The sequence below is a fragment of the Hirundo rustica genome, chromosome 2 (genome assembly GCF_015227805.2).
Source record: "Hirundo rustica isolate bHirRus1 chromosome 2, bHirRus1.pri.v3, whole genome shotgun sequence".
In the NCBI taxonomy this organism is placed as follows: Eukaryota; Metazoa; Chordata; class Aves; order Passeriformes; family Hirundinidae; genus Hirundo; species Hirundo rustica.
The window spans coordinates 14,360,636-14,377,848 of NC_053451.1; the positions used below are offsets into that span (position 1 = coordinate 14,360,636).

Below are 17,213 nucleotides of genomic sequence, written 5' to 3' on the forward strand. Positions count from 1 at the left end.
ACACTTCAATTATCTAGTGATTAAAGCGGGAGGTGGACAATGTCTTCCTCTTTCTTACCTTTCATCCACTGAAAGACTGTAATCTTCGCTGTTGCTGTGGGGAGGTGGATGTGCTGGAGGGGGTGGGAGAAGATCTGCCCAGTTCATGCCAGCTTGCTTGGGAGCCTTTGGGGTCCGAGCACCCTTCTTGTGCCCTTGACTCCCTGGGAATAAAAAGCAGCACATATTTGTAATGCTTCGAAGTCTCTCCTTGGCACTAGCTATGAAAACCAAAACAATTATAGTCCCTTCCCTGATGATCTTGCATTCTTTGAGAATTTACTGTTTTGCTCAGTTTGGAGCAAATTGGCATTCCTCCTTTATACACTAGTTTGTGCTTATAGCTTCTTTGTAGAATTGATCTGCATTTTAAGTGACTGAATTTAAACAGAAAACAGCATAGGAAAAAAACACATGGGATTTAAATCTTTAATTTTTTTAATAAACAGTCAAAATGCGATAAAACCGTAAATGAATTTTACAAGCGATGTCATTAAGACTGAGCTTCCTACTTCTGTTAATTACATTAAAGATTATCATCTAAAACAAATGAGCTGTAGACATATTTTCTGAAGTGCCTTTATCCTATTTAATTGCCAGAACCTAAAATACAATATGATACAGATATGATCTATTAAAGTTCTACTGTTGCATTAAGTCACTGAATATAGGTAATTTGTACTTGTCCACGGAAACATTTTAGGCACAATGAAATTACTACTTTTAGTCTAAATGGCAGGTGCAGTTGAAAATAATTGCTGGAAGAACTAAAATAACAGAAAAAAAAATAAAGATCGATGAAGTACTTCACAAATGTTTTCAACTACTATTACTGGAAAATTACAGCTCATAACAAAGCAATGCAGCTTTAACTGTTCAAATAACTTTGAATAAGACCAATTATTTGGCTGGTCTAAAATTTCAAGTTTGGACATGGCTATGATGAGAACTTGCTCAACCATTGTTCCTTGGTATAGATACATTTTAATCCTTCTTTGCTATTGTTATGCCTTTATTATAGATAAACTCCTTTTATGTAAACAAAGTCACTGAAGTTTTGAGTATGTTTTAGAATCCTTCACATTTCTCTCTTCAACTGAGGCACAACTTTACATTATCACAGTAAAGCGTTATATACATAATTAAACATATTGTAGTGAGATTTAGGAAGGTTGTTTTTTTCGCTTCTGCTGTCTCAGATTTTCCACTCTTAGTGACAGTAGTTCTGATTATTATTGTCCCACGTTAGCTGCCAGATACACCTGTTTTTGCTATGTACAGCTGTTTCTGTGGTATCTCAGTATGTCAAGCAAGACACTAACTATCCCAAGGCGACCTGCATTCTGTATCTGAAGCACCATGATATATACATGGTTCAACACAACTAATTTATTACTTTGGTCACCTTTCTTCATTCCTGCTGGAGTCCTTGGCATAGGACTATAAATTTTTAGAGTTATGAATAAACTTAATAGGTATGGGCATGGAGAACACCACCCTCTCATTTTTAATTTGCATGGTTCATACCCCGGAGATGTTTCATGCTGAATGTCAAGTCTAAACATCACTGAGCACAGGCTCAGCACCACATCCTGATCTTTTAGACCTGGGAATGGGCAAAAGGCTGTCTCCCAGAATAACACTGTGGAGCAGCTGGGCGAATTGGGAGCTGTGCTTATCTCATCCCAGTCACTGAGAATTCAGGTCATCCAGAGGCACAGCAGGGCTCACCAACATATTTATGTCTCTGCTGCACCTCGGTCAGAACAAAGCACAGGCTGGGATTAAGGCAACTGGACAATCAAAGGCAACAGCAGAAGAGAATGGGAGAATTTTGCATCTTGATTAGTAGAAGTAAAATTCAGGGCATTCATGACTGTGACCATAACCTGGAATTGGTTTGATGTAAATAAACACAGCCTGATGGCATTGTTTATTACATTTATTATGCCCTTACAGTAAAGACCCAAACCAAGCCAATGTGTAGTTTCTGGTTTAACTCATATACCTCTACCAGAAATCAAACCTGGAAGTGAACAGGTTATACTACAATGACTTTTAAACATAACTTTTGAAATAAAACATATTCCGTAGTCCCGAAGTACAGAGTGAAAATTCAGTGCTCTGGTCAATACAAAAAGCTGTTTTGTTTCAAGATTTTTACAAAGGATTTTTAGACTGTTTTTACTGGAGATGCCAATGAGAATCAAAATTTAATTATCTACCATCTATATCTAAATCATGTACAAAAATAATTTTGACATATAGTGACTGAAACTGACAAAAATTTTATGTATGCCTGAATGTTTTTTACTCAATGAAATACAAGGGTTTAATTTACAAATGAAAAACTTTTTAAAGCAGCTCTGTTGGGTATCACTTAACGCTGTGGAATCTTGAGCTGGTTCATGAATTGGATAAGCAGACCCAAGAGATGAGAAAAAAAAAAGTCACTAAAGTACCGGAAAGGTAACACATAAATTAAAATCAGTTTTGGTTTTTTTTGTTTGGGGTTTTTTTTTTTTGTGACAGTTGGAAAGAAATTGCTATGACTTGCCCATCTGGAAAACATAACATTACCCAGAATGCCATTAGCATTAGGAAATCCAACCCCTATTCCAGTTCATGACTTTCACAATTTCAGAAAATCAGTTACTTAACTGACATTTAGATGACACTAAGCAATCATGAGAATGCAACAGAAATACCTACTGGGACAGTTTTTGTGCTGTTCAGTGCCTGCTGTTGGTGAATTCCCCCTCATCACTCCTCTAAGCTCAGTAAATACTACTAACCACAGCTGTAACATACAAACACCTCAAAGCATAGGGCCTGGAAAACACTGCAGGTACTCACCAGAGGTACTGCTGCCTCTGTCTGAGCTGTTGTAGGATCCACCTGTATTCTGGTCATATGACTGGTTGTAGGGAATAGTTGGAGCAATGTTGTCATTTACTCGGTAATCTGCAAGTTTAATGGTATGGTTAATGCTACCCTTCAGGAACACATCTACTTTTATATGCTTGCTGTATAACACAGAGTAAGATCTCCTGAAATTAGCAAACTAGAAACAAATTTGTCCCGTGGAAGAAAAATCATCCTGCAATCATGTTTTACTTTTATCTTGCCTCTTATTGTAGGCTGTGGGGAAATCATGGGAACTTAGTATCTGCACAGCTAAAATGGAATTCTATGTACAGGTTTTTCACAAAGCCTCTGCAATGACCAAGTCTTAATGAATCTATCTATCTATCTAATCACCTGTCTGAGAATTTCACATACAAATACTGTCACCTTGATTGATTTTCCATAGTACCTGCCTAATTTATGCCTGCAGGGCAACCAATGGACTGCCATAGCTACTTTTTGGTATTTCAAAGGTGACACACCCACTTATGAGTCAGATTTGTATGACAAAGGCTGAGTGATCTGCTGGAGCAACAATGCAGCTCCCATTGAATTTGGTTTACAACAGAAGAAGTCTTTGTTTCTGCTGGCTCCAAGAATATTTTTATTTACACTGGATCATGCAGATTCTACAGGCCTTTTATGCTAATAGCTGTTACCATAACTTTGCTCTCCAGTTCCAAAGCACTTGGTATACACTTATTACTTCTAAATCTAGATCTGGCAACCAGATCTGTAAAACTTCATCAGAAGTAAAATATTAATCTGGCAGAACAATACTCCTGTGCTAAAAAAAAATTACAATTTACAGAGAACAGAAAGGAGGTAGGTTACTCTTCATACAGCAAATAAAACTGTGTCATAAACAGAACCACTGGACATAAAGTAGTGACAATGAAGCACAGCATGTAACTCATCAAAGTAGTTACTTCCCGTCACAAAAGCTATAGGTATAATCAGCAGCAAGATGGCTTTGACTTAGGGAATGAGAAAACCAAGATCAGAATATTGACTCATAAAATAGCAAATCAAAACAAAAATAAACAAAACTAAGAATTCAGTCCCCATCTGCTGCAGAAATGTTTGCAATAATGTAAGCATGGGAAAAAGAGCAAAATGATAAATTCCACACCAGAGTGTATTCTGTAATAGTTTCTCAGCCTAGTTGCATTCCACAGACCACGCTGAAGCCCTACATACCGCATATGTTTACACAGAGGATAAACAGTAAATCAGCACTCTGAAATATGTATATATGACTGTCAGCAGACAATGCTTTAAGGGGGCCTTTCCACACTACAATATGCTAGAGAATATGCAGCTGCAATATACACAGTTTGAAAGATGCCGTATCTTCCAGCACATAAAAACCAAACATGTTTTAATTCCCGAAGAGGTACGTAATACACAGTTCGTGAAAGAGAACAATTACAAAAAAATACAGCTTTCACCCTCTAGTAAGGAGCCAAACCCCTTGAATTTTCTTTTGGCATGTTTATGTCAAGGGAAGGTGTGACATTTTATATTGCCCTTTGAACTCCTCTGTGAGTAGATGGGTCCGGTAGAGAAATCAACATTCCTGTAATGAAATGTTTCTTTTTTACTGGATCACTTATCACTATGCGATCACTTGAGTCACAACAATCCATGCAAAAAGTTCCAAGTTAGAATGGGTCCAGCTCCTAGGGATACTGTTTTGCAAATCAGGTTATTAAAAGAGGTTGCATGGTAGCCTGGAGGACTAGAAAGAAGAAATCACATACCTATTTCTTCCAGCTCCCACACAGTATATTAAAGGAATATGCCTGCAAGGCCTCCAAAGCACATTCTGATGCTTCCCGTTAACACTGAAATCAATTTATTTTTAGCTTCTGGATCCACAGACTTCAGTCAGGGTAACACAGGAATTTAGTTTCCAAAATTGTGTGCGGTAGCATTGCCTCTCAATATGAGAATTGAAGGCTTGCTAGGAACAAGTCTAAAATGAATTGGATCACTCCATTTGTGTCCCCAGTGTACAACACAATACAATTTTACAGAGTTTGATATGCAAAATTTCATTCTTTTACACGAATATGTAGATTTAATGAGTCTCCATCCACGACTGGGAAGAGTGGGTTGACCTATTTAAAATTTAAGGTACAGTATAATGTGACTACCATGCATCTGGCTCATGAATAAAATATCTGGCCTCTGTCCTAACCAATCCCTTAACTACTATTAAATTTAAATTAATCTCATATCCACAGGAAATGTATTTTATTTAACTCTTTTCTAAAGATACAGCTTGTTAGTTTTTACAATAAGTTCAACATCAGAAAAGTTATCATGGTGCTAATTAACTTTCTGACACTGCTAATGGTGCATTTCCGAATCTAAAGAGGCAGAAGTCTAAAAGCACCACAGAAGCCTGTAATTGCTGAACCTGAAAGCTTTAGACTCCCAGAACCAGAAGGTCAAAACTCCTCTGATGCCTAAAGAGGAGAAACAAGCTAAAAGCTCTTCACCTTTGTTTAATTTGTTTTGCTCCATAATGTTGTACTGTATGGGTGGAACCTCTTGCTTTTGCTGAACAGAGGGTTTCCAGTGTTTCTCATTCGTGTCCCCGCTGCCATTGTTAACATTATTGCTGATACTGGACTGGATGAGCTGAGTGGTGGCATAAGGAGTGGGCTGCCCAGGCTGGCTGACAAATCTTCCGTCCTTTAGATTTGGACTATTGAAGGTTTTCATCTCATTGATTTTGTTGCTGAGGTCCACGTCCCCATACACAGTTGACTCAGGCAACATCAGGTTTGTCTGCTTGTTGTCCAGCTGATTGTTGTAATTTGCTATACAATCGGCTAACCACAGAGGAGAGAAAAGAGAAAAGGTCATTCTGTTCGCTCACACCAGACTTTCCATGAAACCCCCTCTAACGTTTCCTTACTGCACAACTACATGGCTTGAACCCATGTCGAAGACACACTGAGGCAGAGACACTGCCCTTAACTATGGAATTTACAGAATATACCTTACACACTACCACTCCGAAAGTAGGGTTCACGATTCTGATTCACTGTAAATTCAGACCTGCTGAATTATATCTACAATGACTTACCTTGCTGGGCTTTTCCATAGCGGCCGTACAAACATCCTGGCTTTTAGACATTATTCTCATAGCAGTACATATATATTCAATTGGTAATTGTGATTAAAATCACTTGCATTGCAAGGAAAATTCAACCAAAACTGAATAGCGGGAGTAACTAAATAACACCGTCATCTCAGGCCACCTCAACAGTATCTAGACACCCCTGGATTTGTGATAAGAAATAGACATACAACGGGTTTTCATAAAACAGACTTTAAAATGATTACATGTAAGAGAATTAAAGAAAAACAGTACAATCTGTAAAAGGTAACTCAGTACCCAGTAGCAAGTCTTTATTTGAACATTGTTTGCTTGTACAATCTTGTATTTTAACTTGAAACAAAAAAAGGCAGAAAAGCAATCTGGAATTTTTTGATGGTTTTCAATTGCCTTGGATATTGCAAAACAGGAAATAGCACAGTAATACATTGTCCTGTATGCTAAAGATGTATCATATAGACAGCATGAATTCATTCTTCTGACATTTACTGCATCCTGAGACCACCACTTATTGCAGACAGTAAAGTGACATGTGCTGATGCTCTGGCCACTACTGCACAAAACAGCGTCCCTGCCTTGCCATGTTCTCTTGCCACTGCATGACAGGAAGCCCACACATTTTTTCCTCTCCACATCCAGTCCACTGGGAGAATACTGAATGAAGTGAAGTAGTCTGTGGGTCAGCAGTTAGAAGGCTTAGTGGAACTAGCATTCAATGATCCTTAAGCAAAAATTCTCATTTTCCAGTTGATTAATGCATCAATAATTACATAACGCTCACCAGGAATATAGTTTTCCTCTTTTAAAAGAAGTGGTATTTATGCTAATGAATTTGATTCAGAAGTCCATTACCTGTGTCCACAATGAATTTACTGGAGAGGATGCCAAGACAAACTACATACAGAATTCAAGATTTTACCATTACTCTAAATGAAATAACTAGCAAACATAGAGGATTTTCAATTTCAAAAACATTCCCTAACACATACATATTTTTAGAGATATATTACCCGAGAAAGGGGAATAAAATAATGCTTGTGTAAGAAAACCACCAATCCACATTTTCAGTGACTAAGGAACAGTATCAGAACATGCCACATAGAACTTATCACTACACATTTCATGCCCCCCAGCCTGCGGGTTTTTTTGAAGGTTTTACTGTTTGATATATTTTTCCTTCTTATGTGAGGTGTTATTTACTGCCTCTGTTATTTATTGCTTCACAACCTTCAACTTCTTGATTTCTAGAGTTGAAATGCTTTCATTTCTCTCACCTACTGAAACCATACTAGTCTTTCCTCCTTTCCAAGTCTATTTTACTGGGCAATTATATATACAGTATATTCCTCACCCCTGTTACCTCAGGCTTGGCTAAGATATCCTTGCAGAGTCACTTATATATTTTTACTTCCTTTCATTTGCAGCTCCATCTGATTTGTGTCTAAGGCAATATAATCAATACAGCATATGCAGTAAGTACATTTTTTACATAGACACATTAGAATTCCTCGTAACAAGTACTTAAAACTGGTTTACCTATATAACAGAAGATTTATCTAGCTAGATTTTTTATGGCATCTACTTTTGGAACAATTGGTTCCTGTTCTGTAGAATTGGAAGACAGTGCTTTATTTAAAAGCAATTAAAAATGCAGCTACTTTGCAAATTCACAACTACTGAGGGGATATCCATTGCCGCTGCTTCAGAGCATAAAGCAGCCCACGATGACAGAATTAAGAATATTTGGGAGAATTTCCAGGAAAGACAAGACCACTCTGAGCACACTGTCTGACCCAGAAGCTCCCAAGTTCTACTTGAAAGGAAGGAAACACTTAGTGACAGAACCAAGCCTAATACAAAAGCTAAAATGAGGGAGAATCCACTGCAGTTCAATGCAAGATATAACAGGTTGCAACCATCAAAAATGTGCCTTCTCTTCCTTTTTGAATTTGTCAATTACCAGAACTTGCTATGTTTGTCCTTGCCACAGTAAACTACCTCTGAATCACAAACCTTTTTATACAGGTACTGGAGGATGTGATACCCTCAGCCAGAGTGAGAGACAAGTCTCTAATGCCAAAATCTCTCACCTTGCCCTGAAGCAGCTGGCACTGGTCACTGTCAGACAGCATTACTGCTGGAGATGAATTGCCATTACCACCACTCATGAATTACCAGCCATTTTAGCTGGTTTCACGTTAATTACAGGAGGTAATGCTGCTTGGCACTTAAGCCACTTCACATACTCCCCCTGTGGATTGCAGGGACATGCTACTAGCCAAACCCAGCAAAATCCAGTAGAGATACGTGCAGTGGAGAAGACTTATTTCATTCCTCACCAGTGACACGAGGTTAAACCAAAAGGAACCCAAGGTCTGTTTAAAACAAAATGTGGAGCAATTAGCACTCTGAGATGTACTTCTTCAAATACATTCCACAGAACTCATGAAGTTTTCTCCCAGAGCTGAGTTATGCTCAAGCTTCCAGGAACTGCCTCTTAACCTAACATTTTGTGATTGCTTTAAGTGTGTGAAGTTAACTTATTTACTCACACACACTAAACAGAACTCCAGCTATTCAATCTTGTTCAGAAAGAAACTCAAAGTGAAGCTCTGAGTGTGCCAAAACAGACTGGCTTTGTAGCAACCACTGTAGCAATATTTAATTTCTTGCTTCCCATCACACCCAAACCAGAAGAAAAACCACATTAGCATCATTTTGGTATTTCTCCTTCTCCATCCGAGCACCAAGGATGTACAGAACAACCCAAAAATTACTTTATCTGCTCTATAGGCTTCAGAACCCTAAAGGTATAAGTTCAGTGTGAGTTTTGGCAGCATTGAACTTTGCAGGGACTCCTTAAGCCTGCTACAACTATCCAAAGAGGACCAAGAAAGGATCCAAAAAGGAAGCAAAAGCATAATCACAACACAGAGGAGACAGTACATTAAGCCTAAAAGCACTGGAAATAAAAACCCCAACAAACCTGTACGCTCTGTCAGGTATTAGAAGCACATAGTCTGTAAAGAAGATTCCTTAGCAAGGTAGAAACATATCTAACCTGGTCGACTGTACGTTGTAAGGTTGCTATCGCTGTTGCCATTGCCGGAGGTGCAGCAGTTGATGGAGCAGTCATTGTGATTGTTCCCTGTGTTAGGCCAGGTATCTGCTAACCATGGCTGAGTGGCCGGTTCACTGATGTTTAGGAGTCCAGGCCTTTAAAAACAAAGCTTGGTCATTTCAAAGATTAAACAAAAGTGTTTTCACATTGCAGTGACACTCTTCCCAAACGGTGAGATATTACAAAATAATACCATGTAACAAAAATTTTGAGCACCAAAAAACCCTTGATTCAATCATTTAGCATTTTCAAGTCTCCTGTCTAACCTGTTCCTTGCTAAATCACTCAGGAGTGAGCAGGCAAGGGCAGCAACAGTTCATTTTGCTGGACTACACTGCATGCTGGTGTGCAACAATTACCTGTCACACTGGTTTTCATCTTTTAATTTTTTATTTTTTTTTCTCATAGGAGGTTGCACTTTGGTTTTCCTGCCCCTTCACCCTTTCTTAAAGAAAGAAAGGTAGAAGAGAGGAAATTGGCAAGTCAGATAAACAAAAAATTCACACATGGAAGCGGGATGGATATGCATAAGTAAGAGCCAAATTTAAGTGTGAATATTCCCAAATTCTTGGTTATTTATGGAACAAGTTCTCCTCACCATCAGATAGTACTACTGTGGTGCATCCAAGGTAACAGCAGGTAACAAAAACCTCTGTGTCTTGGGAGCATTTGGCTCTCACTACCCACGCTGAATGGGTGACACACACTTGTTCATGAAAAAGCCACTCAGCTCCTAAGAGAGTTTGAGGTATTTGAGAATACTGACCACCTGCAAAACATCCAGATATGAATGCGGCATCCCAGCTGCATTTGGAATAAAGTGTACTCCTGTCATCAGCAGAAAGAAACAGCATTCCTTGTTTTCCAAGTTGCTGGATTTTTGTAGTGAGCGTGATGAATGTTCTGCAGAATCTTGGGTGGCTCTTCAGTCTCCACTCTAACAATGCAGTAGCATGTTTACAGCCTCACACAATTTAAAATTGCCTCTGATAAATAAGGTGCTTTAAAAAAATTGATAATTTTAGCTATTGTCACATATACACATGTGAACAAAGTCCCCTTCTCTTGGGATTTAACAGGCAACTTTCCATTTGAAATAGTGCAGGAACTATTTTCCATAATATTATATGTGATGATTTTCAAGAATAAAATATGCAAATCCTCTTAAACTGCAAGTTGAAAATACAAGCTGCATGCACTTATTTGTGGGGGATAGAGTCTGTCAGTGCTGCAGGCTTAAGTCATAGACTTAGAATGACATTTAAAAGAACCATACATATATGAGTACATATATATATATATATATATATATATATATATATATGTACTGCATATGTCATCTGACAATTTAACATAGGAGGTGATGAGGCTTGACTTGCAGTCAGGCTTACAGACCAGCCAATATGCATTCAGTAAAGAAGTATTTTTTTAAAAAAAATCTGAAATAAATATACAGCTGTGTAGGCCCATGAGCATGCCAGCTGATTTGATATTCCCTGCTTTTTTCCCCTACACTCTGCTCCTCAAGGAGGAGCACCTCAAGGCGTTTAGAGGAGACAAAGCACCTCAGAATGTTTCAGCACCTTAAAGATCTGTGTACTGGATTTTTGCACAGAGAATCAAAGACCCTTTTTTTCTAAAATTTACTTTGCATTCACACCTGCTGTCACGTAAGAAATGTGGTGTGATGTATATAAGCAGACGAGAATTCTCCTAATTGGAGCCATTTAGGCAGAACTGCAGGCAAGAGATGCTTGCATTACAGCTCCATAGCCTGGTGATGACTTGAGATTTCCAAAGATCTTTAACCTTGGCAACAAATTTCTTGACTCCCTGAATTATTGGATGAGGTCTGAGGCAGGGGTGGACAGAGCCAAGTGGCTGTGTGGGTGCTAGCTGGAGTCAATCCAGCACCATTACCATTACTCAAATCCTGTCTAGCAAAGGGATTGACACAGAAATGGGTATTTTTCAGCATCACACAAATAGGGATTACGTTGAAATATATCACTGTGACATTTCGAAATCTGAAAAATGCTTTAACGTGCTCACAAAACTGCACTTGGTAAAAATGCTAAACCTTTCCAAAACACTGCATGATATCAAGTAAGCAAAAGAAAACCTTAGGTTTGGATATCAGAGGACGGTTTAATATGCAAAAATATCTTTTTTTTTTTTCCCCACATTGCAGAACTATGTTTCATATTCTACCAAATAAGTTACATCACACATGCTGTCAATGCTGTATGTGCAAACGAACAAAACCAGCACAGATGTTTGCACCTTGAATCAATTACATTGTTAGATTCTGGCACTGCTGCTGAACACTAAGACAGTAAAATTGAAGTTGATTCTCTAGAAGCACCAAAATTACTGTGCACGATGTAGACACTTGTGGGTTCATTTCTGTCCTCTGTGTGAGAGTGCCTCACCTGGCCTGCGCTAAGGGAAGAGTGAGAAAGCATAGTGGGACAAAGAATACAAAGGACGTTAGCTGAGTATCTTTTTGAACAACTCTCAGGGAAAGAGAGGGCTCATCTCTCTCCTCGCCTATTTTCTCACTATCCTGGAGTCAGGGCAGCAACCAAGTGATTTACAGATTTTTCCATTCAAAAATCACATGGTAACTGTTCTAGAAGCTTCTCTCCACGCTCCTACGGCCAGGAGAACACAGCAGCACACAGTGCTGGGCAGAGGTATCTGCAATTCCTCATAATATGCCATGTCCAGCGGCAGCAGGAGCTGAATAGCCTTACCTCTGCACAGCACTCATGTAGACTGGGAATGCTTTATTTTATGCCTAATCTTAACAATTACCAAATTTTTGCATGGTCTTGCAAGTTAGGAATCACAAGATGCCACTTGTGAACGGGAATTGTTACAGGACTGTGTTGCCCAGCTGTTCTCTGAAATTTTAGCATTATTTCAGCATCATGCCAAATCTTTGAATTTGAAAAAAATTCGTGTGCTACTAAAGCACCACTGCTCTGACCTGCCTTTTTGCTAAAACCATTATTTTTCTGCCCGAAGAAAACTTCACCCCTACAGAGGAAATGTAAATTACAGTTTTCTCCATGGCCATTCATTAAGTAATAATGTAAACCCAGCGAACACGCCTTAGTTAAATCCTCAGTCTGGAATGGTTCTCAGAGTGGGTGGTTGGAAATTTACAACCTGCTTCCCTCTCCTTCAGTGGCCCATCTATTTTAAGCAATGCTTTAACTGTTTTGCATTCACAAAAAGATTTTTTTCTTAAAATGCCATCTTTTAAGCCATTTATGTCTCCAACAATTTTTTCCAATAAAAATTTTCTTTCTTTGCAGTATTTGTGAAGTAGCTATATTTCTTCATCTTCATAAAGGGCATGACTTAATTACTTTTACTCCCTTAATCAGGTGGTAAGCAAGGTCTTTATTTTGAAGTTAAAGCACTCCCTCTGCTGCTCATTTTTTGAGATGCAGTTCTCACAGGTTAACAAAGCTGAAAATATTTCAAATAATGTTTTGGACATCAACCTAAAAATTCAAACCATACACCCTCCTTCGAAACAGAAAATATATGGCCAAAATGTATACATTAATATAATGAACTAAAACATATCTCTGCAAGTGATTATTCCACCATCACTTTACAAGGACAACTGAACTTCCAGAATTCTTAAATTTATTTGTACACAATTTATGTCTATAAGAATAAAGCACATCATTACCTGCCTCCACTGCTTACGGCCTCTCCTCCTCTCTGATATGTTACTGAAATAGTTGAAGATAAAAAGAAGGAAAAAAAATTAAAAATCATACAAGACTCCTTCAATAACAGTATTTATTTCACCTTTGTTTCATTTTAGTGAAGACGATAATTGTGCCTTGTTTATACATTAATTCTGCAACTCGCTCTGCAAGCAACTCCCTCAAATCCAAGTTTAGACATAATACTTGTGTTGCTTGATAACTGCTAGTCCTAGCCCCAAGAGGGTTTTATATTTCAGTTCTGTTCTGAACACACTCACAGACACACACACACACACACACGTAGCGCTTAAGAAAGCAGGAAACCATACATCAGGTTGAACTTATTCTTAACATAACTCTGCTGACTTCAGTGGCGTTACTCTGTGGAAGAATTTAGGTCATATATTTATTTCATGAATGGCTGTATGTTAAAGCTTTGCTCTACCTTATTATTTTGGCAAGATTAAAGAGGTATCATGATTCTAAAACAGAGCGTACTTCCAATGTAAATAATGGCTCATTGAAGCTGAAGCTACTGCAAAAACAAATGCACTTTCTGAATGTTACTGCAATACACTCAGGGAACAAGCACACTCTAGAAGTCCACAGAAGCTCCACATTTTATAACATTTTACAACTGGATTTATAAATTACACTAAATAATCAAAAATTTTAAATATATAAATCCTGGTTTAAAAACAGTTTGGCAGGAAGAACACTTTCTAAATTAGAAGCAATAGTCCTTCTAGCATTTCAGAAGTATTCTCCATTAACAAAGTGGATGTCCACGTGCATTTGTTTGTTGGCGTGGAGTGCATACCCTTCACAGGAAGCAAGATGTTTGAGGAGTTAGCTTTTAGGATGCAAACATCCAAGAAGAAACAGTGCTATAAATCTTGCAGGTTTGCATTGGGTTTGGCAAAGGGTTAAGGAGACTGCCTCCCTGCAGATGCTGACAGACTCTACACTTTCCAGCTAGGAATGTGCTGAAAACAAGCAGCCAATTTCTGCTCTTTAGAAGAACTCCAAACTGGGAGTCTGCAAGAGAGAGATAAATGCTGGCAGTGATTACAGTAACGGGATTAAAATGTAAGATGCATTCCTACAGTTAAGTCTTTTACTGCAGGTAATGCTGCAGAGGGGAACCTGGTTCCATTCAAAGTCAAAGCATGACTGAGATTCTGGATTGGAAAACAAGGATTTTTTTCTTTTAAGTGTTTTACATGCCTTATGTTTTTCCCAATTTCTTCTTTAAAAATCTCAAGAGCTATTTATTTTCCAGCTCTGACATATCTTAAGAAACCCTGATATTTTCTTTTAATGTTAAGAATCCAACGGAGAGAAGATATGATAGCTTCCAACCTCTGCAGGATTTCAGTGGCGTGCTACCACGGAGATTACAAGAGAAGCTCTCTGTTTAGCCAATTCAAGTAACAGCAAAAACAATGAAGAGTTTGAATCATCCTCCACCGAGGCACTCAAAGGCCTACAGAAACATCGAGAGCCACTCTGGCTCATGCTGAACAGGAAGCAACTCCTCTGAGCAGAGCGGGCTGACTCTGAGAGCGGGCGCTCCTCAGCTGGATTCGAAGCACGTGGGTGCGACTCTAACCCAGCCCGGTGTGTGTGGATGAGCACAGGCACACGGGCTTTGCTTCCTCTGTGGTCCAGCTCCAAGGATGTAACTCAGCTGCTGCACAGAGGCCACCTTAGCAGAGTGCTGATTAGGAGCTAATATTCCCTGGGAAACTGCGCGTGCAGAGGAGGGGGTGAGTGGGTTTCACCCTGCCTGGATGTACACGTCCTACAAGTCTCATAGGTCTCTTGTGAAAAAGGAGGCTTTAGAACAAAGGAGGAAGAAACAACCTGTCTGTTCACTCAGGCTGTAGCTAAAAGGAAAGCAGACTACTGATGGGTACAGAATGCGTTGGATTTTATCTGCTGCAGAGGATGAGCTGCTCAGCTGCCAGACTGTAGGGGAAAGGCTCTCGTGGGCTTTGGTGGGCTATGGTTCAGATTATGTCATATTTTGCACATTTCGAAACAAAACCAAACAGAAGGTGAATTAAACTCTGACACCGATTTTGAAATGCACCTCTTTATAAGCTGAATGGGATAATTATTTCAAAATTTCATAGCAAAATACCATTTAAGGCAGCAAGCAGAGAAACCTAACTGCTGTAACACTTTGATTTTCTGTATCTTCCAAAGCAGACAACTCTGAGGTCACTGGATAAATGCAGATTCAGAGGAAAGAAAAGGAACAAATATTTCACCAACTATAATCTCACTGAATCTCTTTCAAGTCAGCATCCGGGCTCTGCTAAGTCATTCCTCCTCCATCAGAAGCACCTTTTGCTCTCACTAGATGTGGGAGGCCACACTACTCCCTTGGAATATGTGGGAAGAGAGCCCAGGTTGTACAAACTGATAGGATCATGCTACAAAATGGCATGCTGGTGTGGAATGGTGTGCTATGAGACAGTACACACAAACAGAAAATATTGTCAGCCACAAAGCAACTACTCAGAGAACAAATAATGATACCTGTCATTAATGACATTGTTTAAAAAAACCCTTCAGGACAGCTGGGCTGGTTGGTTATGTCAGAGAAAGAGAAATAGTACCACAAACACATGCTTAAGTAACAAAGAAGGGGGGAAAAGTGCAAATATATACCTGTTGGTGTGAAGGTAAAAGACGGGACTGAAAAATCAAAACAAAATACAAACTGGTTATTAAGCTGAAGAGAGAAAGGGAAACATACCACATTAGTATAAATCTAGTAGACAGCTGAACATAAAACAAATATATATATAACTAACCCACTAGTACAGTCACATTGATATAAAAATAAAACTAAAATTGAAATTTAGTAAGAAGATTGCCTCTGCAGGTACTATTCTGGGGGAAAAATAAACAAAAACAAACAAACAAACAAACTCCACCCCCCCCCCCCCCAAAAAAAAAACCAAAAACCAAAAAACAAACAAACAAAAACAGACAAAAAAGCAAAAAGCTTGACAGTCTATTGTGCTCCTGAGAGGATGGGACTGTGGTTTAGCCTTTCAAATCCCTTTCAGTTTGGTATTTTAAGTTTCTTTCTGGAAATGCGAGCACAAACAAAACCCCCACGCTGTTAATCATTCTAGAATGCAGAATGACAAATTCCTTAACAAAGCCTTATCAAGGTCCTATTGAATCTTATCTGCAGTTCAGTAAGTAAATGCTCATTACACTGAACTAATAGGCACACTTAAGTATTCAGTAAGGAAATAATAATCATAAAAAGGAACAAAGAGAACTGCTGTTTTACTGCCTCTGAATCAAGAATGGCACCAACCCTCACTGTAATAAAGGCACTAAAATCTACTGCAGCAATTAATTTTTGTTTTCAGAGATGAGACCGTGAAACAGAGTTATTATCTTGCTTTCTTAAATAATCACCACCACCACCAAAAAAATCCCCCTAGACATAACACCTTTCTACCTTCCAGCCCTTGGCTTTAAGAGGGAAAGGTTAACAACAGAACAATGACACTGCTTGACAATCTTCTCTCTCCCAGCTACTATAAATCCTCTTTGGATCAATAGGATCTCTAATCCAAATACAGAGCATCAGCATCTGCTCTTCCTATTAGCACATGCTCCCCCTCCTGTTGACAAGACAGTATGGTTTTCCTCTCACTGATGGCAGAACAAGGCTAACATTGCCCTTTCTGATCTAACGACAGCAAAAGCTAAGAGAAACAATCAAATATTCACCAAAACAGCCTGGAGACAGAAGGTGCCCAGCAAAGCCAGCACGGAAAGAAAAGGTTCTGGCTAAGAGAGCAATTTCTTAATCTTATTTTTCTTAAGAACTCTAAAGTTTGTGGGGAGTGCAGCGTGTCTTGTCATAATTTAGGATATGCTGTAGGTTTGCCCCCTTTTACCCCAAGCCAATTTGTTTCCAGGGATATGACACTAAGCAAAGAAAGAAAAATGGAGCATTTGCCCATTTCAGGCTGCATTGGCAGCAAAGTTCTTTATCCTGGGAATACCATTGTATTTGCTTTGAGCTAGCCTTTTCACATAGTCAAATTTAATTTAGTTACAGTCAAAATATAGAACCACAGTAACAAGCTTTCATTAAAATAGAACGGGCGTTTAAACCTGAGCTATTCCAAAGAAAATCAAGAATCGCAAAATTAATTTGCAATCACAGGGACATGAAAAATAATCTTAGGCTGCTGTCTCGTCGCTCTTCCGTGAGCTAAGTACTTAACCTAGTTTAGTTTCT

The 17,213-nt window shown here is 38.8% G+C and overlaps 1 protein-coding gene across 7 annotated transcripts in view; it reads right to left on the reverse strand.

Annotated features, from left to right (window-relative positions):
• The window catches only part of ROBO1 (roundabout guidance receptor 1), a 698,550-nt gene that overhangs the window by 20,291 nt on the left and 661,046 nt on the right, over positions 1–17,213 (reverse strand). For 5 of the 7 annotated variants that reach the window (XM_040054708.2, XM_058419150.1, XM_058419147.1 and 2 more), the window contains 6 exons: positions 15,611–15,637; positions 12,910–12,952; positions 9,141–9,295; positions 5,454–5,789; positions 2,896–3,003; positions 59–203 (listed from right to left, as the gene is read on the reverse strand). In XM_040054708.2, coding sequence (XP_039910642.1) covers positions 59–203; positions 2,896–3,003; positions 5,454–5,789; positions 9,141–9,295; positions 12,910–12,952; positions 15,611–15,637 — 814 coding nt within the window. The remainder of the gene's footprint in view (positions 1–58; positions 204–2,895; positions 3,004–5,453; positions 5,790–9,140; positions 9,296–12,909; positions 12,953–15,610; positions 15,638–17,213) is intronic. The other 2 variants (XM_058419158.1, XM_058419153.1) reach the window with 2 other exon arrangements.